At 34.6% G+C, this 27,989-nt stretch overlaps 1 protein-coding gene across 2 annotated transcripts; it reads right to left on the bottom strand.

Moving 5' to 3' along the window:
- Window positions 1-13,720: 13,720 nt before the first annotated feature.
- On the bottom strand, window positions 13,721-27,298 carry LOC132617755 (TNF receptor-associated factor homolog 1a-like). 2 transcript variants are annotated; one of them, XM_060332828.1, is made up of 13 exons: window positions 27,141-27,298; window positions 25,697-25,906; window positions 24,646-24,757; window positions 22,411-22,499; window positions 22,197-22,265; window positions 21,981-22,110; window positions 20,836-20,994; window positions 20,211-20,559; window positions 19,111-19,223; window positions 18,217-18,355; window positions 16,511-16,974; window positions 16,217-16,394; window positions 13,721-15,787 (listed from the first exon to the last, which is right to left on the bottom strand). In XM_060332828.1, the coding sequence occupies exons 2-13, from the start codon at window positions 25,875-25,877 to the stop codon at window positions 13,916-13,918; spliced, it is 3,855 nt and encodes a 1,284-aa protein (XP_060188811.1). In that variant the 5' UTR covers window positions 25,878-25,906; window positions 27,141-27,298; the 3' UTR covers window positions 13,721-13,915. The 2 variants fall into 2 exon arrangements, with proteins under 2 accessions (XP_060188811.1, XP_060188812.1); XM_060332829.1 differs by having other exon boundaries at window positions 25,761-25,906.
- Window positions 27,299-27,989: the final 691 nt, after the last annotated feature.

The following is a 27,989-nucleotide window of genomic DNA, read 5'->3' as shown; positions in this document are numbered from 1 at the left end:
TTTTTTTTTTATGATGCAAAATTTCTTTGGCTACCGATTGTGTTAGGATCAAACGCTTACGATCGTGCCAAAAGCTATAGCTGATAGCAAAGTCGTAATTTCATTTCTTCACCAAGTTAAAGATGTTCGATCATGATTTCGACCCGACCCATTACTCTCGCTATAGGCAGGATATTGTAGTTACGCAATAGATTGCATGCTACAGACAAATTACTAGTAAAATAAGCCCCAAAAATGCTAAAATATAAAATGGTCGAAACCGATAAATTAATTAAGTTCCTAAATAATTTTTGTCTATGAATTATTCAAGATCTTGGCCGGCAATTTTAAATTATTGGCCTCAGTGTTGTTCTCTCCAACTATAGATTAAATACCTATTTCATCTTCCTAGAAGCATTGCTCATAAACAACGATAAACAAGTACTCAACAAGTTGTATAATCACAAAATGCTTCGATGCAATGGTAAGTCTCTTTTTTTTTTTAAAATAAAAAATAAAAATAAAATAAAATCTTTCTACAGCTAGGCTTCTTATCTCCTTCATTATGGCCATAGTGTCAAATGAATCCCTTGCGCTCCCCTAGTTCGGTCCCTGCTCTTTGGGCTAAATCACCGTAGTAACTTCATTACATTACATATTCTCGGAGCAACGTAAAGTTGTCACTGCGTGACCTATAGGTCATGCAATCGATGTGTGTGATCAGCAAATATTGATACTTGCATCAGGGTTGATTGCCGACATTATACCTCTTGGGGTGTAGCCCTTCTCCGGGTCCTGCGTGAACATTGGATGCTTTCGGTATTGAGCTGCCTTTTATTTTTATTTTTATGCTATTACATATTCTTCTAACTAGCTAAATCAAGAAAGAACCTTTAGATCGAGCTCCACAACTATATATGAATTGAATTATTATTTCATTTGTGCTTTCACTATGGTGATCCTTTTTTTTTTGTTGTTGATATTTATCTTTTTTTTTATTTTTTCAACTTATGTTTAATTTTCTATATAGGTGTTGGTAAAAACATGTGGCCAGAGCTATTGGGCATGAATGGGCAAGTGGCAGTGGCTACAATCAAGAATGAAAATAGGAGAGTGAAAGTTTCTATTGTGGAGCCTAATAGTGCTGTGACTGATGATTTTCGTTGTGATAGAGTTCGTGTTTGGGTTGATGGCAATGGTATTGTCATTCAAGTGCCTACACTTGGTTGACGTATACTACCTGAATCTAAATTAATCAGATCAGTAGATTTCGTATACACGACAATTATGATGGGTTTGTTGTGAATTTGTGTATGTTCTTTTTTTTTTTTTAATCACCATGAATATCGTTGGTCCCCAAGATCAATTCGATTAGCGCAGTTAGATAGTTAGAAGTTTTTCCCGTCTTTGTATATATATGTGCATAACAAAACATATACAAGATTTTTGATTTTTTTTAAGACATGTCATAGTATTTTAGTGCTATTAAATTTTCTCATTAAGGATAAATAAGAAATTTAAAGTTAAATTGATCTTAGAAACTAAAAATCAAACTTTTCCAAGCAGATTAAAAATAAAAGAGAGTCACACAAAGTTGTATATATATATATATATATATATATATATATATATATATATATATATATATATATATATTTAACCTCATCATTACCAGTTTTTCATAATTTTTTAAATTTTAAACTTGAGATCTCTAAAATAATCAGTCAACTTGTACTTGAAACTAGTTCTGCTGATGCAGCTCTTCTGCATGAATTTATCAGAACTCATTAGTTTAAACGCGAAATAAGACATAGGGGCGGAACTAGCATTTCGTTTATAGATTAAGCATAACCCAATAGCTTTAGTACAGATTTTGTGTCAAAAATAAAGTTACCAGTTCTAAAAGAAGAAAGTTTCTATTTGGTAACATATAATGTGAAAGTTACCAATTCTAAAAGAAGAAAGTTATCAGTTATTCTTTTATAATCTAGAACCCATAAACTCAAAATTCTAACGCTGTCTCTGTTGATAGAGGTATATATGTGAAAATCCACTACCATTTCAACAACTATTAGATGTGACTCATAAAGTACAATTAGTTCAGCTAGCGCTAAGAGCCTTAAATGTCGAATTCATCAAATTTAAATCATGGATCCATCTCAATTTGAAATCTCGTTAATCATGTATACCATGAAATACACATGCTAATATTAAAAATACGTACGTGTACGATTACGAATAACTTTTTCTTGGAGTGCACGTACACTATTAAAATTTAGTACTCGTTAGGTACAGTTGCACATAAAGCTACGTAATGCATGCGTTGCTATCACAATATTTAATTACTTCTATACTTACATTCTTTCAATGTTATTTCTTGGTATTTTCTTGTATATGGTGTGAACATTAGAAACTTTATAATTGATGGTTTTCCTTTTTTTCTTTTTTTCCTTTCCTATTAAGGGGTACAATTGTATCGGTTTTGGAGTTTACTTAAAAGTGTATACACTAAGAATTTCCACTTTGGTGTGCTAATTATTTGTACACGGAAATGCATCTATGAATAGAAAAAGAGAAAGCGATGTACATATATGAATCTACGTCAATTTTACTCTAGTTCGTATTAATCTAAAAAGTAATAACGAAAAATTAATTAAAGAGTGAAAAAAAGATTGAAATGTTCATAAAAAAATCAAATCAGCTAGTATATGCTTTCTGCAGTAGCTACTGCTCCTTTTTTTCAGACTGTTTTACCATGGTTTTTCGCTTTCGTATTTTATTTTGATACTGCTTTGAATTGCTTGTCCTTATTTGACCTTTTTTTGCCATGTTTTTTCTTGAGCCGAAGGTCTTTCGGAAACAACCTCCCTGCCTTCGAAGGTAATGTAAGGTCTGCGTACACTTTACCCTCCCAAACCCCATATTGTGAGATTTCACTGAGTATGTGTTGCTATTGTTGTAGTATATGTTTAATTTACTTAATACACTCGTACCGTTGTAACTTGTGCGTGTAACTCGTTGGTATTACTTATAGTGCTTGAGTCTTGACTTTAAAATATTATAGTACCAAGATTTATGACTTCAATATTTTAGTTTTCATTTCCATTTTTACGTAGCACTCCAAACGTGAGTACTATATTTTCAATATTCTTCATATTGATTTTGGTCATTCGCCGTTATTGACAAACTTCATTGTGCTATCATTTATTTATTTTCTGAACAATATCATGTTGAACACCAAAAGTTGCCAAGAAACTACAATCTTTCTTATAAAACAATAGTGTATTCACAAGGAGACTTAACGGAGAAGGAAGAACGTATACCAACTTTGACCCCTTCGTTTAAAACAAAAAGTGAAAAAAAATGAATTTTGAAAGAGTTTAACTAATATCTATCGATAGTGTAAAAAAATTACATTATCAGGTCACATTTACATGTTGTAGCAGGTAATATATGTAGTTTACAAGGTTATAAATTTCATATTTTATGGAGGGTTACTTATAGATTTCTAATTTTAGATGATCTGATAATGTAAAAATTTATTTACGTACACTGACATTACATAAGTTAATAAATTCATTAACCTCGAGCATGAATGGTGGCTTCCTTTGCATCTTTTTATTTTTGTGGGGGGTTTGCAATACTTTTTGTTATACGATATGCATTAGTCCGACTAATTGAGATTCACTCCACGTAGAATTCATTAAATCAACAAGCATGAGTGATGGTATCTTTGCTTCTTTTATAAGATATACCATGTTATCAGATACCCATTGATCCAACTTCAGATTTGCACCGTGTTAGGGCCCATGAAAAGGGATAATCATTTCCTATCATCAGTTTTTTCACTCTCAAAATTTTAATCTTAAACTCCTGATTAAGGGTAAATCTATTGTTGCTCCTAAATGCACACGCAAATATACGCGGTCATACAAGTAATATATAATTTAAAGTCCAGATATCGTACTCAAAGGGACTTATGATTAACTATTTACTAAATTAAACTAATGCTAATTATCTAAACAAGAAATAAAATACAAAGTTATATTTATAAACTAACTAAAAATAAAAGAAAGCAAATAATGAACTTCAACCAAGAAAGTATCGGAGAAGAGATAGATCTAGGACTATGCCCACTAATAATCCAGTTGAGTCTTTAAACCGTTCTACCTATCAATTTCATGAGTTACTAGTTGACGGGTTAATTGTAACTTTATGATATTCTTTCGAACTACTCACAAGTCTGTAGATGCTACTATAACGCCAATATTTCTATGGTCGCCAGAGGTAACAAGAACACATTTACTTCTCCGTAACTAACTAAGTAGGGCTAAAAGGTATATTTCTATCCTCAGTAGTGAAACAAGTAAATCAAACAAACTCTATTTATTCTTATTATGTATGTGAATTCCCTCTTTCAAGCTTAACTCACCCACCACAGATAGTATCTAACTATTGGCCAAATAATTAAACAATTAAGCACAAGAATAAATAAGCAACCGAAAATAAATACGCAACCGAAAGATGGAAATTCAATAGATATAAACAATAATCAAACGTCAACTTTCATGTTTGTGTCAAAACCCTAGAACTAAAGAGTTTAGCTCCACGTAGATAAGGAAGAAAAACAACAAATAATCCGAATAAAAACGTAAAAATAAGCATTACATAGAAGAAAATATAAAACCCTGTAACTCCAGCTTCTACGGCAGCTTCAAGCTCTTTCTAGGTTCAAAGTTTTGAACTCCGGATTTTAAGTTTTTCAAAGTTCTAAAAATTATGGCTTATGGAATATTTATATGCGTAGAAAAAGCTCAAATAAAATAACGGAATCCAAAACAAAATTGGAGAAAGTTGGCTTCTGAAATTTCCTTGGCTGCGTAGCCTACTAGCGCGTGCGTTATTGAGCGCAAGGTTTTACCTTTCAATTCAGTTAATACACATTCAAGCACTTACATTAAGATAAACATTATTTCTTGCTGATTCCACGTGGGCAAACAATGCTTGTTTTTTCATTTTCATCTCTTCAAAGCAGCCTTGTATTTATTACAAAATTATGTTTTTTTCCTTCTTTTCCAACTTCAATAGTTTTCTGCTCAATTTGTTCCAACTCTCTTCATCTACTTAATAAAAATAGACTCCCTCTGCCTCAAAGATAATATCTTCCTTTCCTTTTTAGTCTGTCCCAAAAAGATTGATATCTTTATATATTTAGAAACAATTTAACTTTATGAGATGATTTACAGTCACACAAATATCTAAGGCTTGTTTTGGACCACACATTTCAAAAGTCTTCTTTTATTTCTTAAACTCTGTACCAAGTTAAATTAAGATAATTTTTTTGGGGACGGAGGGAGTAATATTAATCGCAATTCATTATAATTAATATTCAAAAGACAATTAAAAACACTAAATGTGAGACAATCAATGAATAAATATATGTATTTTAAGTCGAACATCATCTATCTCATCCATCTCATTGCGCTCTTGGATGACGACTTCCATTGCGCTCTTGGATGACGACTTCCTTTGGATTTGACGTCACAACCGACCCTGAAGATAACTTGTTTAACCTAAAGTACATCTCTTTTATAATTTTCTTCTCTTTTCTTGGTCTTAATATCAATCCAGTCCACGTCATAGTATCAATTCAAACAAGTCACTTAGTACATATTTATAAAAGTCAATAGGACTTGGGAAACATTTTTTTTGTTTTTTCAAATCTCCATCATTAATAAATGCCGTTTGGTGCCCAAGAATCCGTGTCCTTTTGGGAATGTCAAAATTAAAGTTAAAAAAAATTCTCAATTCAACATTCCTAGTTCCTACCCATGGCCAGGTCAACATCTAAAACACATTTTTTTCGAAGTCAAATTTGAATAAATTAATACACATACAAGGAAACTCCTAGCACCCGTTTGTCCATACAAAATTTTCACTTGTTGTCACAAAATAATTTCAAAATAACATTTGGTTATACATTAGACGGGTTTTTTTAAAAGACAAAAAAAATATGAAGGTAAGTTTTAAGCTTGAAAAAATGATTTTGATCAGTTTTTCAAGTGAAGTTTTTTCCCACTCACAAAATTTTAATTTATTTTTCAAATTAAATACATATTCAAACACAAATCAATTTTCAAATACCCTCTTCAACTTCTTTTCAAATACTATTTTTTCACATATCTCATATTTTATGTTCAAACATCTACTTGGTCTTTGAACACCCTAATTAAAGTATATCCATTTGCCTATAAATACATCAACCTACCTTGGATTTTCATTCCCAATATAATCTCAACAACCTCTATAACTTTCTCCTATTCCTTCAAAAAACTCTCTCACCAAAAACCAAAGTTCAAAAAAAGTTTTTTTTTCCACACTAATATTACATAAAATATCATGTTTCTTCTTAAAGGATTCATTACATTCTTACTCATATTTTCCATTTTCTCTACTCCAAATATTTCATTATTAGCAAAAGCATCAAGGCCCTTGGATATGGGAAAATGGTTGAAACAAGAAAACACCCTTTCAACATCATTGCCTAGAGGTCCTGTTCCACCTTCCGGTTCTTCTCCCTGCACCAACATCCCCGGCCAGGGCGGTGGTGGCTCGTGCCCTTGAATGGATAAAATCAGACGAAGAATCAAATTACTGCTTTTCTGCTGTTTCACTTTATGCATGCGCGAATAAAAAAATGCAAACTCCAATGGCGTTTCTAACAAGTGAATTTTCAATGGATGTTTTCGTTCTAAATCCGTTGGAAATTTATGATTCAGTCGAAAACGTTCCCGAGAATCAAATTTCTGACGGATTTCAACAGAAAACATTAAACGGAATTTTAGTAGTGTAAATAGTATTAGTCCACCATTGTTATTTAATTAATTCTTTGGTATTGTAGTACGGCTTATTTTTTAATTCTTTGGTTTGTTTCATTTTCTTTCTATACTGTATAGCATGCATGGTTAGCTTTGATTGTAAATCCAAGTAATTGATGTAAATAGAGATATAGAAAAAATTTATTTAAGGTTGTGAATTACTTTGTTTTTTTTTTCCATTGTGAATGGTGAATATTTTGGTCAATTCATGATTTATATCTGATGAGAAATGAGTTGTTAATTCTCCTAGCTACATTACCTGGCAACATGAAAAAAGATTGTGAAAATAAATAATATTACTCATGTGTCATGTGTATAAATTTATGTTCCATACAAAGTCTTGTCCAAGTAAATCAACGCATGCAACACAAGGCTCGTTATAGTCGCTGTTCCTTCTTTTCTTCTTCTTTAGGGTATAACCATAAGACGTGTAGAACTAAACATTAGAAAAAAATCTCAAGAGAAATAAATGATTCGATGATTTAATCAAATATAATACTCCCTCTATTCCAATTTATATGACACTTTTTATTTTTCGAGAGTCAAACAAGAAAATCTTTGACCGCGATTTATTCGTATGCCCTTTTAGATTGTTAATTATTGTGACTGATAGTACTACTTTTATGTAGTTTCTAAATATATCAATTATTTTTCAAAAAACTTAAAAATTGTATGTCCGAAATGATGATCAAAATAAAGAAGTTTCACACTCGAAATCCGAACTGTAGCACATAAATTGGGACAAAGAGAAGTACTATGGTTCGAGAGAAAATAGCATGCAGTATCTACACATACACTACAGTGAATGTGTGTTGAATCAAGAACGGATAGTAAACGCCCTTACAATGGACACTTTATTCTTTCTCCACTTATCAAAAGGCCGAGCCAACACAATAAACGCTTGCGATGTGAAGAGCTTTACTTGAGAAAGTCACATGAACATGCACTCAAGAATCGGTACATTTAAGTATTCGAAACACACTAGTCAACTAATCCAGATTCAAGTCGCGTTAAAAGCGAATAAAGTAATCTCATCCAACCTTCCATGTCCGTTGGTGGTGTTAGTCTAGTATACATATGTAGAAAAGTCAATAGTAATTAGGAAACATATATTTTCTTTTTCATATTTCCATCAGTAATAAATTAAATGCTGTATGGTGCCCAAGAATCCGTGTCCTTTTTGGAATGTAAAAATTAAAGTTAAAAAAAATTCTCAATTCAGCATTCCTAGTTCTTACCCATGGCCAAGTCAACAACTAAAAACACATTTTTTTTTCCCAAGTCAAACTTGAATAGGAAATTCCTAGCTCCCGTTCATAAATTTTCCATTTTTGTCAAGAAATAATTTCAAAATAGCATTTGAATAGACATTAGATTGGTTTTTTGAAAGAAAAAATTAATTTGTAGGTGAGTTTCAAGGTTGAAAAAATGGTACTGATCAGTTTTTCAAGTGAACTTTTTTTTGACTCACAAAATTTCAACTTTTTTTTTTCAAGTTAAATGCATGTTTAAACACAAATCGATTTTCAAATATCCTTTTCAACTTCTTTTCAAATACTATTTTCTCACATATCTCATATTTTATGTCCAAACACCTACTTAGTCTTTGTACACCCTAATTAAAGTATATCCATTAGCCTATAAATACATCAACCTGCCTTGTATTTTCTTTCCCAATATAATCTCAACAACCTCTATAAACTTTCTCCTATACCTTCAAAACTCTCTCTTCCTCACCAAAAACCAAAGTCCACAAAAGGTTTTTTTTTTTGTTTGTTTTTTGCAGTAATATTGCATAAAATATCATGTTTCTTCTTAAAGGATTCATTACATTCTTACTCATATTTTCCATTTTCTCTACTCCAAATAGTTCATTATTAGCAAAAGCATCAAGGCCCTTGGATATGGGAAAATGGTTGAAACAAGAAAACACCCTTTCAACATCATTGACTAGAGGTCCTGTTCCACCTTCTGATTCTTCTCCCTGCACCAACATGCCCGGCCAGGGCGGTGGTGGCTCGTGCCCTTGAATGGATAAAATCAGACGAAGAATCAAATTACTGCTTTTCTGCTGTTTCACTTTATGCATGCGCGAATAAAAAAATGCAAACTCCAATGGCGTTTCTAACAAGTGAATTTTCAATGGATGTTTTCGTTCTAAATCCGTTGGAAATTTATGATTCAGTCGAAAACGTTCCCGAGAATCAAATTTCTGACGGATTTCAACAGAAAACATTAAACGGAATTTTAGTAGTGTAAATAGTATTAGTCCACCATTGTTATTTAATTAATTCTTTGATATTGTAGTACGGCTTATTTTTTAATTCTTTGGTTTGTTTCATTTTCTTTCTATACTGTATAGCATGCATGGTTAGCTTTGATTGTAAATCCAAGTAATTGATGTAAATAGAGATATAGAAAAAATTTATTTAAGGTTGTGAATTACTTTGTTCTTTTTTTTTTCCCATTGTGAATGGTGAATATTTTGGTCAATTCATGATTTATATCTGATGAGAAATGAGTTGTTAATTCTCCTAGCTACATTACCTGGCAACATGAAAAAAGATTGTGAAAATAAATAATATTACTCATGTGTCATGTGTATAAATTTATGTTCCATACAAAGTCTTGTCCAAGTAAATCAACGCATGCAACACAAGGCTCGTTATAGTCGCTGTTCCTTCTTTTCTTCTTCTTTAGGGTATAACCATAAGACGTGTAGAACTAAACATTAGAAAAAAATCTCAAGAGAAATAAATCATTCGATGATTTAATCAAATATAATACTCCCTCTATTCCAATTTATATGACTTTTTATTTTTCGAGAGTCAAACAAGAAAATCTTTGACCGCGATTTATTCGTATACCCTTTTAGATTGTTAATTATTGTGACTGATAGTACTACTTTTATGTAGTTTCTAAATATATCAATTACTTTTTCAAAAAACATAAAGATTGTATGTCCGAAATGATGATCAAAATAAAAAAGTTTCACACTCGAAATCCGGACTGTAGCACATAAATTGGGACAAAGAGAGTAGTACTATGGTTCGAGAGAAAATAGCATGCAGTATCTACACAGACACTACAGTGAATGTGTGTTGAATCAAGAACGGATAGTAAACGCCCTTACAATGGACACTTTATTCTTTCTCCACTTATCAAAAGGCCGAGCCAACACAATAAACGCTTGCGATGCGAAGAGCTTTACTTGAGAAAGTCACATGAACGTGCACTCAAGAATCAGTTCATTTAAGTATTCGAAACACGCTAGTCAACTAATCAAGAATCAAGTCGCGTTAAAAGCGAAGAAAGTAATCTCATCCAACCTTCCACGTCCCTCAGTGTTGTATAACAGGAGCGGACCTAGCGTACTACGAGAGGTGACACGTGCCCCTGGTAACTTCGGAAAAAACTCTGTATATATATGTGTATATACCTTAAATATCTATCATATATTTAAAAAGACCCATCAAGCATATCTGCTGGAGTGGTCCATTTGGTCAGCGTGCCCTTAGACCCTTGTTCTCTACCACCCAACCCGAGTTCGAACCTAAGCTGCAGGATTTATTTTGCATTTTCGTTTTTAGTTGATAATTGACAAAAATGCATAAAAAAAAGGCGTTGTTGGCAGGTTTCAAACAGACAACCTATTAATTATAAAGGGGTGGCATCTACCTTTGGTGGTGCTGTCGTCGTCTTCAAATTCTGGATGAGCCTCTGACTACTATACATATGTACAAAAGTCAATAGGAATTAGGAAACATATATTTTCTTTGAACTTTTTCAAATTTCCATCAGTAATAAATGCTGTTTGGTGCCCAAGAATGCGTGTCCTTTTTGGAATGTCATAATTAAAGTTTAAAAAAATTCTCAATTCAACATTCCTAGTTCTTAACCATGGCCAAGTCAACAACTAAAAATACTTATTTTTTTCCAAGTCAAACTTGAATAAATTAATGCACATACAAGGAAATTCCTAGCTCCCGTTCATAAATTTTCCATTTTTGTCAAGAATAATTTCAAAATAGCATTTGAATATACATTAGATTGGTTTTTTGCAAGAAAAAATTAATTTGAAGGTGAGTTTCAAGGTTGAAAAAATGGTATTGATCAGTTTTTAAAGTGAACTTTTTTTTCGACTCACAAAATTTAAACTTTTTTTTTTCAAATTAAATGCATGTTCAAACACAAATCGATTTTCAAATACCCTTTTCGACTTCTTTCCAAATAGTATTTTTTCACATATCTCATATTTTATGTCCAAACACCTACTTAGTCTTTGAACACCCTAATTAAAGTATATCCATTTGCCTATAAATACATCAACCTGCCTTGTATTTTCATTCCCAATATAATCTCAACAACCTCTATAAACTTTATACCTTCATAACTCTCTTCCTCACCAAAAACCAAACTCCAAAAAAGGGATTCTCATACTAATATTACATATATATATATATATATATATATATCATGGTTCTTCTTAAAGCATTTGTTACATTCGTATTCATATTTTCCATTTTCTCTACTCCAAATGTTCTATTATTAGCAAAAGCATCAAGGCCCTTGGATATGGGAAAATGGTTGAAACAAGAAAACACCCTTTTAACATCATTGCCTAGAGGTTCCTGTTCCACCTTCCGCTGCATGTGTCATGTGTGAAAATAAATAATATTACTCATATGTCATGTGTATAAATTTATGTTCCATACAAAGTCTTGTCCAAGTAAATCAACGCATGCAACACAAGGCTCGTCATAGTCGTTGTTCCTTCTTTTCTTCTTCTTTAGGGTATAACCATAAGACATGTGTAGAACTAAACATTAGAAAAAAATCTCAAGAGAAATAAATGCTTCGATGATTTAATCAAATATAAGACTCCCTCCCTATCCCAATTTATATGACATTTTTTGTTTTTCGAGAGTCAAATAAGAAAATCTTTGACCGCGATTTATTCGTATGCCCTTTTAGATTGTTAATTATTGTGACTGATAGTACTACTTTCATGTAGTTTCTAAATATATCAATTATTTTTCAAAAAACTTAAAGATTGTATGTCCGAATGATGATCAAAATAAAGAAGTTTAACGCTCGAAATCCGGACTATAGCACATAAATTGGGACAAAGAGAGTAGTATTATGGTTCATGAGAAAATGCATGCAGTATCTACAAGACACTACAGTGAATGCGTGTTGAATCAAGAACGGATAGTAAACGCCTTTACGATGGACGCTTTATTCTGTCTCCACTTATCGATTGGTCGAGCCGACACAATAAGCGCTTGCAATGCGAAGAGCTTTACTTGAGAAATTAAAGTCACATGAACGTGCACTCAAGAATCGGTACATTTAAGTATTCGAAACCCGCTAGTCAACTAATCCAGATTCAAGTCGCGTTAAAAGCGAAGAAAGTAATCTCATCCAACCTTCCACATCCCTCGGTGGTGTTATACTGTTATATATAAATGCTGGTTGGATAAGAAGAAAATTACAGAAACTGCGTATTCGAACATTTGCTAGGAGTAAACACTCAAATGCGAGTGTTTCATGCGACCATGCAAAATGGTGGCTCGTTGTGTAGAAGCGGCTACAAGATTTGTACTTTATGGGTTCGAAATTTTATGATAAAAATCTCAAGTTAAATAACAATACGTATTTAATGATGAAAGTAGAATGAAGTTTATCTTTTTGCTACCTTCCTCCCAACTTCAAAAACAATGGGATTTCAAATTAAATAATCATACATAAATAGTGATGAAAGTTTTTTTTTTTTTTTAAAGAATTATTACATAGGGGGTAGGGAAAGGGGATTACAACGTGGGAATTCGAACTCTCACCAATAAGGTGAAAGCTCAGGTAGCCAACCAACTGAGCTACTAGATCCCTACTTCAAGTAGAAATGAAGTTTTATCTTTTTGCTACCTTCCTCCCAACTTCAATTGCAGGTTTTGTTCGCGACAGGGTTGAAATCCACGACATGCATCTAAATTACGCATCATGTGTTGCGTCTCTACGCCACTGAGCCAAAGCTCTTGAAGTATAATGGGTCGGTTTTAGGTTAAAACCAAAACCAAACCAATTAAGTTGGTTTTTAAAAAATTTAAAACCAAACCAAACTAAATATAATATATAACCATCGGTTTGGTTGTAGTCGATTTTGGTTTGGTTTGGGTCGATTTTAAGAAAACTCACAGTATTTCTCTTTTTCATGTTTTTTTTTCCTACAATTAGGAGAGAATTTTTTAACTTTTTCCAACTTATAATTCATTATTATCTTTTTATTGTGGTAGCTATAGTTTTTTGTATTATGAATAGAATGCTTAGGATTTATGATTTTATTTAAGTGAATAAAGTTTATCAGAAATACAAAAAATGAATCTAGGTAAATCTCATAATTGTTTCTTTGAAAATGAGTTAAAATTCATGGATTTCTTTTGTAAAATCGGCTTTAAAGGTATAAAGTTCATTAGTATGTTAGAGATAAATAAAATTTTCTTACAAAGTATATAAATTATTTAAAAGCATTTATAAAATTCAACATATTGTATATATATATAATAATAAAAATCAACATATTGTATATATATAATTATAAATATTATGTATAAAGGTTATTGGTTCGGTTCGATTTGCTTTTAGTAAAACCAAAACCAAATCAAATATTATTGGTTTTTAAAAATTCAAAACCAAACTAAACCAAACCCAATTAATTATCGGTTTATTTAGTTGGTTTGATTTGATTTTCGGTTTGGCTCGGTTTTTAACCAAACCGTAAACACCCCTAGTATATGATATAATAAAATTATATCATATTGGTTACAACAGCATCAGGATTAATAGCATACATCAAACTTGAGGAATAAGAAAAAGCCAAACTTCAAATACCAGTCTGGAGCAATAGCAAAGCCATGTTTTTTTAAAGTTAAAAATTCGAAACAAAGCAGAACCACTCTATACAAAATGTTTCCTTTAAAGACCAAAAGACTCCTCTCAAATGCATTATTACAAAGGAAGACAGGGAAAATAATCAAGACTAGGCTCCACCATAGAAGCTCTCAAAGGCCATTTGAAGGCCTATATACTCCATACCCATTTACACCACACGCCAAGTTCGAATAGTCTGGGACGGGATACGGGTGACTACCATCAATGGCCCCATTCCTCATTCCAAGAAATGAGGGATCGGAACCCATCATTTGCCACTGGTTAGGAACTAACCCATCGATATGATGCCCGTTCATAAGTCGCGGATCGGGCTGCTGCATAATCATATCACTAGCACTATCATAAAGGCCTCCAGAGTAGTTATGCTGGAACACGTCATGATAACTTCGTGATCGTTCAAACCTACACGAGCTCGATGAGGGACCTAGATCAACTGGCGTGCCGATATCGCCTGGGAAAGCAAACCCATGATTCAGATGCTGCAACCCACTGCTAAAACTTTGAAAGCCTAAGTCGGGTATAGAAGAAGCCCTTCCAATCCCATGATCATCGTTCAGTAAGTCGTTAATTATATCAAGATGAGGAAATTCATCAGCAGCTGCTACACTCTGGGGCCCTCGTCCTGACGCGCATGCCAGAGAATCAGGAAGGTGATCATGTGTTCTGCTGTTTACAGCTTTGAACATGTCAAAGTTCCTATTTCCATTTGATGCAGAAGGATGATCTTGCGACATACTCCTGTTGTTGTCCCATTGCGGTCCATTCTGCAAGACGCCATTATTCACCATTCCATTTGATGCAGAAGTATGGTCTTGCGACATACTCCTGTTGTTGTCCCATTGCGGTCCATTCTGCAAGACGCAATTATTCACCATTCCATTTGATGCAGAAGGATGGTCTTGCGACATACTCCTGTTGTTGTCCCATTGCGGTCCATTCTGCAAGACGCCATTATTCACCATTCCATTTGATGCAGAAGGATGGTCTTGCGACATACTCCTGTTGTTGTCCCATTGCAGTCCATTCTGCAAGCTGCCATTATTCACCATTCCATTTGATGCAGAAGGATGATCTTGCGACAAACTCCTGTTGTTGTCCCATTGCAGTCCATTCTGCAAGCTGCCATTATTCACCATTCCATATGAAAAGCTTGGTCTGACAGAACTAGGTTCTGTTCTTTCCAAGCCCTGTGGTAAAAATAACGCCGCAGAAACCACTGGAGGTTGTTGAGAGTATGAATGTGATGAGTTAACCGCTGAAATTGGAGAAAGAGGTTGACCAAGACTAGCCGGACTTCCAGAAACAGGAGGCTGTTGAGAGTATGATGAGTTAACTGCTGAAATTGGAGAATGAGGTTGACCAAAACTAGGTGGAGTTCCAGAAACAGGACTACCCATAATTGCGTTCCGATACGACTGAGTGAGATAACTGTGAGTTGCCGGTGAAGGGTCAGGACCCAATCGACCAGCTGCACTCACTGAACGAGCCAGTGATGGCATTGTCTGAACCATAGAAACAACAGGGGCAGGCGGGGCAGCAGGCCTAGGTCCAGAAACTAAAGGATCACTCAAAGGTCTGGACATGACAGGCACTTGTTGCCATTTGAAATTTTCTGTTGTAGCAGGGACTGTTACATGTTGAGACGGGGCTTTCCCAGCTGTAACACAAGCAGCCTGCACCAAGGGCTTATCCTTGACCCTTGGCTCTACAGTTTTATGAGGATCAGCCTTCAACATGACAGCAGTTTCAGATGAATTAGCCACCTGAGCTGGTTTATCAGAAAGCTTGGGACCATCTGAAGAAGATTTTTTGACCAAAATAGGATCTCTCGTGACGGGGGTCTTCGTCTGTGACTTTTGCTGAACAGCAGAGGCTGCATCTTTTGTAGGGCTTTTGAGAGAAGACTGGACACTTGACTTCTCCTTGGAAGGTCTCTCTGTCTCAGCCTTCCTCGGCTTCCTCTGTGGCGAAGCTACTACTTCCTGCTCAGAGTAAGAAAGTAGCATGAAACTGGTACTTACTGGAAGCCCAACAGAAACACAGCACTACAGAAAAGAAATTTCCTATAAACTCATAATCAGAAAGGTATATGCATCTTGAAAAAAAAGTCAGTTTACCGGAATTTTGAGAATAGTAATTCCTTACATGAACAGTAAGACCATGAAACTCAGTTTCAAGAGATTTTTCCTCTCTTGCATTTCTTTTTTAGTTACGCATGTAACAAACGTGATGACGGAGGGGAATTTAAGGTTATCTAACGGCAATGGGAAGTAATGAGAGATAAGTGAGGGAGACAAAAGAACCAAAAATAATTGTTTTCATCAACATTGGGTGCTATCTCGGTAAAAGAATTTTATGATGGTCAGCCTGTTCTCTAGAAGAAAATGAATGGGTACAAGGAAGATAAGAACCTTCTTCACGTCTCGCTGCTCACTCGACAAAAGCACAGTAGACTGAGACTCAGATCCAGGCGCCCTGCAACTCGTATCACTTTGCCCTACATCCGAAACAGCATCCAATGGCTGACTTAGTGTTTCACTATCCCAATCGGCTGCTTTACAACTTGATTTGTTTCTTTGGTTTTCCCCTCTGAAAAGTTGAAGCACCACAATTTTAAATAAAACAAACATTTCAAACATATTTAGAATAACAAATCCCACCCCCACCCCCACACACACAAAGCAAAAAGAAAAAAAGGAGGTTACCTGCTGGGTGATTTCTGCTTTTTATGGTTCGAAGGCGTCCAAGGCCCATTCAAAACCACTGAAGGAATTGAGTCCGTGGAACATGTCGATGAACTATCATCCATTACAGAAGGACTTCTCCTTCCTGCTAACCCATTTTGCACTGCTGAAAGGTCACTTAACCCACTGCAGCTAGTTTCCGTGGAAGGATGAACTTCCGAGCTGTCAGTATCCCAATTGACAGGACTTGCATCTCTGTCATCAGAGTCGGGATTAATTACCTCTGGGACACAATCTATTGAATCAGAAACATCCGATACTGCTTCCAGTACATCTGGTCTTTCATGCACCACTTCTGGCTCCTCATTCATGTACGTTCCATCACAAATAGGTCCATCCTGATCAGTCTTATATAGCTCCGCCGCAGCAGATTTTTCATCAATAACCTTATCCTTTATTTTTTGATTATTCCGCTTCTGTTTAGCCTGACATATAAAGCAAGCATGATGAAATGAAAAGATCCTACTTCATAGATAACACTACTCTGAACTACTCTCTTTCTTCGTTAGGCGAAAAGCAGAAAGGTTGTACTCTCTGAACATTAAAAGAGGAAACTGACAAATAACGTGCTTCCATGAAACAAAATCACAAAGGATAGAACATTTAAGTCCATCTCAGCAGAGATAGATTACAGTTTTACATCACTCCCTCTCTCGTTCGGTTTTTTTAGTTTTCTTTTTCCTTTTTTGGGTTGGAAGAGGGGCCGAGGAAAACCTAGGAAATGAAATGAAATGATCTTCACCAACAATTTAATTATTCTACATAGCATTCATCATTTCAACATGCTTTGACAATTAATTGTCACTAAACAGTTTTCAACGAGTCAACCTATTTAAAAAACTCTAAGAAAACAAAAGCAAGGAGTAAGAGGCCACTATATGCAATTGTCAATACGTCCGAAAACTACAAAATTGTAGCAAATATTGAGAGCCCGAGACGAGATCTCCAAGCAATAATTACCTAAGGCAGATGCTCGGGCTCATAGACAAATAGATCCAAATCGATTGCTTCTGTGCACACAACGTGCGTAAAAAGAATTCAATTCCAAAGCTCGTTTCTTATCCTACATAACATTAAGCACTCGTCCAATTTGATGTACAAAATTTAGTATTGCTTTATCTAGTGTTTGGTTTGTATTTTCAATCTTATATAGCTAATCCTGATATAATTTAATACACAAATTTGTGTACTATTTATACCTAATATCACATGGAATAGCAATACATGGATTAGACAAAAACTACCTTTTATCTTTTCATCAAACCCATCAACAGTTCAACACCATTTCAATTTTATTAAGTTTAAAAAACAAACCCATATTTTAAAGTTTAACCTAACTATGCCATTGTTATATCAAAGAACCAAACGCCTGAAAAAAAAATTCTCGGCATTCTTAATCTCTGCATAGCTTGTTTCTGAACTAAACTACTACTAAGTAGCTAATTTTCCACCCCATTACTAACAGATGAATGGCTTAAAAACAGAAATTAAACTCAGTGCCAAGGTTCCACTGTTCAACAAAGAGATGCCACTTAACAACCCCAGACCACGTTGGACAGACCGACGAACTGATTGTTGGTCCATGAGAATAAATTGTTGACAACGGTTACTATGATATCATAGCTCTTCAATCAAACTTTGCACACAGATCATATAAAGCACAATACCTGCTTTTTCTTGGACTTTTTTTCCTTTCCAGGTGCTCGTTTAGCTTTCTGCTCAGTTTCAGTAGCAGCTTCCTCTTCACGGATGAGCTCTTCTTGCCTCTTTAAAGCAACTGCCTCCTGATATGCAACCTCTATTTTACTACAGAAGATAAATGAAAAAGTCGTCGTTAACCATTAACAGCTGCAAGGATAACAAACTGCTGCTAATTATTCGCGATGAGGAAAATGCAGTTACTGATGCAACTGGTTATCTATTTATGTTAGTATATCTAATTGCACAGCACAGAAAGAAATAATCAGTAAGATATTAAATTGAGGTCATAATAGCCAGCTTGTACGAATGTTTGAGCACTAGTCACATAATACGAGTTTCCCCTTAAACTGATACGATATAGAAATGAAGCTTCAAATGTTGGCGTCCTTTATTTCCTACCAATCAGTTGGCATTAGCATGTATATAACATGCAAAACATTTAGGTTCTGAGAAAGGAGATTCAAGAGAAGCAAAGTACATGATAATTGTATGAGGGCTGGCTACTAAGGTCTGGATTAATTTGGAGCAAATCTGAAATTGAATGTCGAACGGAGAAGATATGATTTGCTGGAAATGTACCTTATCCAACCCTGGAGTCAAACCATACATAAGTTGTGCATGAGATATATTGAAGGACGTCACAAAATATACTGAATTCGGAATTAATATGCAATTGCTAAATAGAACTGAGAAAAAAATCCTCAGTAAAAAGCACGTGAACTAAAAAGCAAGAAAATCTCTAAGTTCTAACCATTTAAATAGCAAGGGCAAAGAGAAACTTCTGTTCCGAAGCATTTCTTATGCATTCTATCACAATTACGTGTCAAAAATATGCCAAAAAATTGACTTAAAGAGTTTACCTAAAAATCTGTGCAAGAACAAATATCTCAATGGTTCGACGACCTAATTCAGTTAAACGCCTCTCATCACGCTCAATTGAATCTTTGTTAAACTCATCTCCAGAAGTGCCATCCTGAAACAAAAGGCAATGGTACAATAAGCAAATGCCAATGCAGAATGCATAAATGTTACCTGCCAAAAAGAAAGATAAATTGCAAGCATGCATACACAGGCCACGAAGTTGACAAATAGCTCAAAAGATATGATTACCCAAAAATAGACATATAAAGAACAAGAACAAATGTCTATGATATCCCCCCACCCACCCAAGGGATCTTCTGAGTTCTTGTGTGTGTCTGGGGAAAGAGGGGAGGGGGTGTGCATCAGGAAATAAGATGATTCTAAGTTAAAAGGCTTTTTAGTACACAACCGTTAGATGTATAGTTCAATTCTTCACTTGCCCAAAGCCATTAAATGTTCAAGTATGAAATTTCCAAACATGGAAAAGCATTCCAGCTGACATCATCATAGCCCCGAAAACAGACTTACTAGTTGTATACCAGCTAATAGGTGTATTTAACACCGGCAAAGGAGCATATTTTCACTAAAAGTCCAGAAGTCTACCGAGTACACCAGCTTAACATGTGTCCAAACAGGTCACGGACCACATACAAATGCTTGTCAACGATCAGACGATGATATTGTAAGCATACTTTTGACTTTTGCCACACTCCTAAATAAAAGGGACAAATCTATGACAGAAAACAAATAATTAAATAAATAAGCAAACAAACAAACAAAACCAAGAACACGCAAGAAATAAGAAAACCTTAATCAATTACCTAGCGTAATTAATATAATCAGACTTATAGCAATGAACATTAAAAGTGTCGTCTTACGTATACCTGCACTGAATTGTAGGGTAACATTCTTATCAAGTGTTAATTTCCTTATTTTTTCGAAGAAAAATTGTCACGCATGTATCATCTTCATCTCTATGTATCTAATTGTGAATATCCTTATTATTGAGCTTTATATATAGCATAAAGGAGCCTATCTGAGCTATAAGCATGAGAATATATTTGGCTTATAATTTCAACAATGGCATTCTGTCACTCACCTTTGTCCGGTTTTGAGGGCCTTTCTCATCCTTTGGAGGCAATGGCTCCAATGCAGCACTCTCAAGCAATAGCAATACATCATCCACCAATACAAACATGTTTTTCTCCAAACGGACAATAGGAACCAGTTGTTCTACTGCATCCGAGTATTTTGCCTTACCTTTCTTGCCCATCATCTGGCCTTCAAGAGACTTAAGCCCGCTGTACAAGGAGTCCATGACAAGAGTAGAAGTAACCTCCTTCTCTATGAAAAAGTTCTTGACAACCACTTTCAAAATTGAATCTGATCTCTCCTCGGACATGCGGCATCTATAATTTTGGTCCATGCCGAGCCAAAAAGCACAGAAGCTGAAATTCCATTACAAGTAGTCACTAAGTTTAGGTGAAAATGCTGAGAAATGTGACCAATGAAAGACTGACATCAAAATCTTAAGCATTTCACTCAAGGAGATGAGAAGGAACACAGTTTTTTCAACATAAAAACGTTAACCATGAGTCATTGGCCACAAACAACCCAGCTAGACTAGATACAGCAGAGAGCACAAACCAAAATAGAAGCTACCCTATAGAAACTAACAGCCTTCAAAACATTGCCAAAAAATTAAGAAAAATTGACAACCCTACCTTGACCACCGCGCTCTATCCTCTATCAACTTCCCAAGCTTTACTCGTCGCTCTTCCACGAAACGGCGACAAATTTGTTCCACATTAGTCAAATATACCCTAACAAGCTCCCGTCTATATTGACGGTCAAGGCAACGGAAGGGACGTTCTACTTTCTCCCTACAGACAAAGAACATAGATTGTAGCAGTTCAGCATCGCAAGGATCATAGCGGTACAAATCCAATAATCACTGTTTTGAGACCCATTCAAGCATCAAAGGCACTGCTTAGGTGCAACTCACTGCCAAATAATATAAAGGACAGTAATTCTATCCTCAGAAAGAAGGATTCAGAGAAGAACTGCTACACATTCTCAAGCTGAACTAAAAGTTAGATCGAATATTTATGTAAGATAAATGAAGCCTTGGTCTATAATGGTCTGAGTTGCTGATTGGTTCAAACTTCACAGTATGCAGCAAGGGCACTTCAATCATGTCCTATGCACGCAAGGTCAACTTATAATAGTAGAATATTAGAAGGTAACGAAACACAAGGATAAATGGCATCGAGGAAAAAGAGATTGTTGTATTGTATGATTAATTTGTAACGCACAAACAATGTGCAAGTATAACTTCCTACTTAGATTAATATGTGTGTAAAGCTTAAAAAATAGAAATTTTGGAAACCCAATTCAATGATGTTCATACTTCATGTCAGTATGTCCATATCAGGTCATATGCCATACTTCTGGCGTGTTTTCCACATCTATACTTGAGATCAACCAACTTGATCTTTTTTATGCATAACACTTTAAAAAAGCTCAAACCGTACGTTTTACACCCCATTCACAAGCATACATAAGATATCACTTTGACATTTACCATAGCGCATCTGCTAAACCTCTTAAGGTAAAACAAAAGGTATATGCATTTGAACTGAGATAGATGAAAGCAAGAGGGGTGTATTAATAATCACAGGACAATCAAAGAAGAACGGATTTCATTTTTCTGGCTGAAGATGCAATTTAAGGGTAACACTGTGAGCTGCATTAAAAGGAACCTAAAATTAATTTCCAAATTTAGAAGAGCCTCCCATTTGTCCGTGTACGGAGAAGAGAAACAAACATCAATCTAGAAAGCCTCAAATAGGAACAACTCGTGATAGACCTGATTACTTGAACTTGAGCTTTAATTATGAGGGTATCAGCATCGACAAAACCATCTAAAACTTTCGACAGCTCCATAAATTTTTTCCACCCCCAATCATGCTCTTTCTTCCAGAAACGATGTAATGTATCTGCAGAAAATTTGCAACTGTATATTAATGTGAGCACAAATGGAACCAATAAAACAACTGTAAAAGAACACACCCAATAAACCAACCTGAATACTTGGACTTCTTCGGGTCTTTGTTCACCACAGCTATAGTGAATTGAGCAAAATGACTCCAACCTGTTCTTATCAAAATAGAGAATGAAACATCATAAGTCATAACCATAGCTAACACGTCACTTTCTACAGAATTTGTGATGAACTATCACAACATTTATTTTTTTAAAATTGGTACTGTTAGAACTATCACAACATTATCGCGCACCTGGAAGGAGCTTGTCATGATTAGCCACACAAAGAAACAAAGAGAGATGGTTGCAAACATCACATCCTTGAGGATATATCAAAATGTACCTGCCGCAACAGTTGGAAGCAAAATTTGTCAGTCACTATTAATTCATGAACTGATAATTTCAACTCAATGAAAGAAAACGAACATATGATAATAGAGCAGATGCTGCTTTTATTGCATTTCCCCAAGGAACTTCCACTACGATGATGAGAGTGGCAAACATGATAACCTAAACTCCAAATTTTACAATTACAATCACCAACCTCTACATCAATGTAACAAGAACATTATTATTGCTGTGACCACCCCATCTGCCTCTAACTAAGCTAAAGTTTATTCGGTTCAACAATGGAAAAGAAGAAGGAAGGGAACAGGAATGGGTGTTGATCATTACTTTCCTTCGCTGACCTATTGATCATTCACTTCTAGAGGAAAGTAAAAAGGGTTTACCTTGTTGTTTAACACGTAGTAAGAAGAATTTAGTGATTTTCATTCAATTTTCTCAAGGGTTGGAGAAAGATTACATGAAGAGGTATCATGTACCTTAACTTTTTCTTATCTAACCAAACCATGGAAGTAACTCACTTTTCCATTTTTACTTATTTTCTTCCTACTAATATAGTTTATCTTGAAAATGGCATTAGCAATTAATGAAGAACTGAATTAAGAGTTAATGCAGCATTAAAAATTAGAAAAGCTAATATACATAGAAAATGAAAATAGTAGTTAGCATAGCATTTGAAATGATCTGTTGTTCTTGCAAATATAAGATGTAGTTAATGTATCCAAGGGTGTGGCCTAGAGGTCCATAAACCAGTGAAAGAGACTTACGAAAAATATGTGGTGGTTTCTCCCCCCTTTTCCTAAGCCTTGGTGGGAGGTATCAGGTACCAAGGGAACACTGGAGGTACCCGCAAGCTGTCCCAAAATACCACCTTTATCAAAAAGCTGTACTTATCTTTTGTGTAAATAAATTCTCGTTGCTGAGTGAAAAATCACTCCGAGAAATTCACAAGTCACTTTCCTAGTCAATTCTCAATTTTTCAAGTCTTTCTTATAGTTTATTATCAAGCCAATCCGAGCTACAACGGTCTATCAACCAATGTAACATAATCCTGACTGTTTCTCCAAGGAAATTGTTTAGGAAAAGGTTCTCTCCAAGGAAATTGTCACTCAACAGTCAGCTCAAACGAACAACCAGCAAGACGTCCTTATGAAACGTCGTAGAAGATTTCAAGAAGTCAGTATATTTATAACAAGCTTGGTCCATTAAGCGCATACGCGCCAGCGCGAGAAAGAGTGGTGGAAATGATATCGGAGATTAATGTAGCATTGGAAGTAAGAAGATTCCATGTAACCTGATAAATGATACTACATTCTTTTCAATTTATGTGAACATAATAAAGAATAACTTTTGAAACTTGTGGTCTTAAACATGCCATACTACAAGACTTGTGAAACTTGTGGTTTTTGAACATGTTATAATATTTGTATGGCTATAAAAGCTTCTCATTTATGGTAAATTGGGGGATTTAAATTAAATTGTTTCCAAAATTAGAAAGGGTCCTTTCTTTTTGAAATGGACTAAAAAGAAAATAGGTTCACATACATTGAAATGGAGAGAGTAACAAAAGTTAATATAGCACTGGAAATAAGAAATACTTATTGTAACAAAGAAAAAGATATTAGGAGTTAGAGTCATTGTAAATAACAAGATTCATTGTGAATCTAATAAACTTTTTTTTGTTTGATAACCGTGGTGTCTGGACCAGCTTGCGCGCACCTCGATTAATTCAACAGGGTACTTGCTACCTTCCACCAACACAGGTACTAGGTAACTTTGTCTACCAAGACTTAGACATATGGGAAATATCACCTACTGTTTTTGTCTCCGCCGGATTTGAACCCGAGACCTCATGGTTCTCATCCCACTTCATTGACAGCTAGGTCACACCCTTTGTGATTCTAGCAAATATAAGATGTTAATATCAGCTGCCGAGTGTCAAAACGCTCAAGCAATTTACAAATCATTTTCTGTCTACTCTCATTCTCCTATTCTCAGTGCTTAAACAATAATATAGGGTGCACATGGGAGATTTTTTATATAAGATTCTAAATGCAGTAACAAAAATGAGCTTACAGAAGAGGTTAACTGAGGCTAGCCAAGTAAGTACGTTTCACAAAATAATTCTTCACAAAGCATCATACCATTTGTAGCCACCAACATCAAATGCGTTACTCCGAAGTTCTCTCTTGTTAATTTGTGAAAACTTATCAATCTTCCACGTATATTTCCCATATAGCTCAGAAGGTTTAGGGCCTAAAGACAATAAAAAAGGATAACTGAATAAAAACTCAAATGGTGAAACTGAATAAGAATGCCACGGAGTTCCACACAAAAAGAAAATTCTCAATTATACCTCAAAGATCATGTCTTTACCCAATAGGCAAAAGACGCATTGTTTTGCAATTAGATCTAACGCGGACCTAAATCCTCTAATTTTTTAAATCTACATCTGTTATAAAATCTATGTAGCTGGGCAAGTGATAAGTAGGCAGTATGGTATCTTTTATGTTAATACTTTTAAAGAAAGCTGATAGTCACTATGATATCTTTTAGGTAAAATTCACAACTTAACTGCAATAACTATTTTATGAAAACTAAGAAAAACAACCAGAAACATGAAACAAATACAACTCCAATATCCCGGCATAAGGCATGGCTAAGACCTTTATGCCAGCCATATAACTATAACTATCACTAAAGAGTTGGCATTTTCATACAGCTTAAAAGTTATACGAAGTTACGAACCAGAAAAATGAAGACAGGGTACCACAACAGAATGGATGCAGAGCGTTGTTATAGAAGTGATTAATATCCTTTCTCGAAAGACTTAACAGACTGTGGGATACAAGCCTCCTATGCTAAAGAGTGAAAAGAACACTCATCCAAAATGAAGCATGTAAAGTGCCTCACTTATTAGCAGGCCAAAAAAAGGAATTTTGGGCAGACTAGATAACTCTACATAAAAGTAGAGCAGGTTAGTCCAGCCTCCATAATCAACAATAGAACTCCTACACAGCTTTTTTCACTTTTAACATAAAAAGGAAAAATCTAAAGAAACGAACAACCTTGTTTACCAAGTAGGGTCATAAAAAATACTGTGAAATCAAACATCATAAAGTCCATGAATCCTCGATTATCAAACACAAATTTGAATGAATTGGTAAAAAAAAATGGAGATTGCAAACACCATACCACCATCATCATCGTCATCACAATCCCAGTAAGGAGGCGAAGTTGATGGAGTTCCATTTTCTACCTGCTCGGATGACCTCCATTCCGCCAATGCTTCACTATTTTGGCATTGCTGCTGCCCACTTGACACTCCCTCCGAAGACCTTGCTGTGCCTGCCTCCTCATATGCACTTGAAGCCATTTCTCGCTCCACAACTCCTGCAACTTCACCTAAACCAAAAAATTACACTTTTTTACAGAATTGATTCAGAGAGCTAAAAGCAATGAAACACCCCAATTCTACATTTAACGTATCTAAGAAAACCTCAGAAAGGAATAGTATATCGGCTAAATTTTTGACCTTCCAAACTGGCAGATTTTAATTCACGGTGTGAATTTCATTAATAAACACGCAAAATGAATTGAAATGGACTGTGAGTATCGCCGAACCGACCCAACTACAATCCTATCAAGGCATAATTGTTATCATTGTAGCAACGATATATAACATTCGTATTAGCTTGCTGCATTTACTGTTACTTATTTTCATACTGCTAATTTATAATATTTTGCCATGGTTCCTTTACTCTCATCAATTCTTGGCTGACTTCTTGCCCGCCTTCCCCTTGAGCCGAGTGTCTTTCGGAAACGGTCCCCTTACCTCCCAAGGTAGGGGTAAGGTCTGCACCCTACACTCTACCCTCCCCAAACCCCACTTGTGGGACTACACTGGGTATGTTGTTGTTGCTGTTTTTTTAAAACACCGACCGAATTCGATTGGTTTTTTAAATTAGATTGAAAATCCACATTAAGATAAATCCTAATAAACCCTAATTTCACAAAATTTTCCATTAGTTATCAAAAACCCAGTGATAATTAAACCCAACAGAATTATTAAACCCAGTGAATAATTAAACCAATTAAATAATTAAACCCAATTTATTTTTTATTTTTTAAAAAGGCCTATCAACAAAAATTGTTTAATTAATAACAGAAAACATATCAACAGTTATCAAAAACCCAGTGACAAATTAAACCCTTTTTTATTTTTTTTATTTTTTAATTAAACCCAATTGAAGAAAGTCTATCAACAAATTTAAAAAAAAAAAATTAACAGACAATATATCAACTAGTTATCAAAACCCCAGTTCAGAATTAAACCAAATTGAATAATTAAACCCAATTGAAAAAAAAAAAACACTCTATCAACAAAATTTAAATAAAAATAACAGAAAACATAATTAAGTCTATCAACAAAAAAAAAATGAACTAGTTATTAAAACCCAGTTCAGAATTAAATTAAACCCAAATTGAATATAAGATCGATAATCTAATTATAAAAAATCAAAACAACAAATTAAGACAAGGATCGGCAAAACTTAAATTACCTAAAATACCCACGGAAACCCTAAAGCAAAACAAATAATAAAGGGCAAATCGGGAAATAGTGAAAATTATAATTTACCTGAAGAAGATCGATAAAAAGGAAGCACAGAGCTGAATGAAGCAGAGAGAATTAAGAGTTTATTTTTTGTGAATAAAAGGAAGCTGCGTAGAGAAATAAAAAGATTTTAGTTTTTATAGGTTGAAGAAGCCAATATGAGGAAATGAATAATACTATACTATATATACTAATAGGAAAATTTATCTAATTTATTATGATGTGTGACAAGTGTGAATATGAGTGTGTGGGGGAGGCAAATATACATATATAGTAACTTGTTTTGTGTAGGTAATGGAGTATCATATTTGGTAATTGTTTTAAGTCATTCAGGTGTAGAATTAATGTGGTGTTTGATTTGCAATTTAAAAACTCGCATAATTAATGTGAAAGGGGTCAAATATGGCCAAATATCCCCTTTGGGTCCGGATATACTTTTGCCGTTATATTTTGGCACGGATGTAGCTCTCATTTTAATGGAGCGATAAATGTTATCATCCTAGTGGTCTATTTTAAACCTTTTTTTAATTCTGGTAGAGAAAGAGCAAATGGGAAGGTAATTATAACTTGGGTATTCGAACCCTCACCAATAAGATTAGTTAGTCAACCAACTTAGCTACTAGATCTCTACGGTCTATTTTAAACTATTCCCAAACTAATTAAAATTAAAATCCACCTCATAACAGAATAATCAATTAAAAGACCCATACCCATAACTCGGTATTGCTTCTTCCCTTGGCCAGCTGAAACGCTTTTTTACACCTCTTTACTCTCCAGTCAAAGTATAACGAAGGATGTATTGGCCCTTTTTCAATAGTATAGGGGTATATTTGATCCTTTTCAGTAATTAAAATATGTATAAGTTATTAGGAA

The sequence above is a fragment of the Lycium barbarum genome, chromosome 11 (assembly GCF_019175385.1).
Source record: "Lycium barbarum isolate Lr01 chromosome 11, ASM1917538v2, whole genome shotgun sequence".
NCBI lineage: Eukaryota > Viridiplantae > Streptophyta > Magnoliopsida > Solanales > Solanaceae > Lycium > Lycium barbarum.
This window is presented reverse-complemented; position numbering and strand designations above follow the sequence as displayed.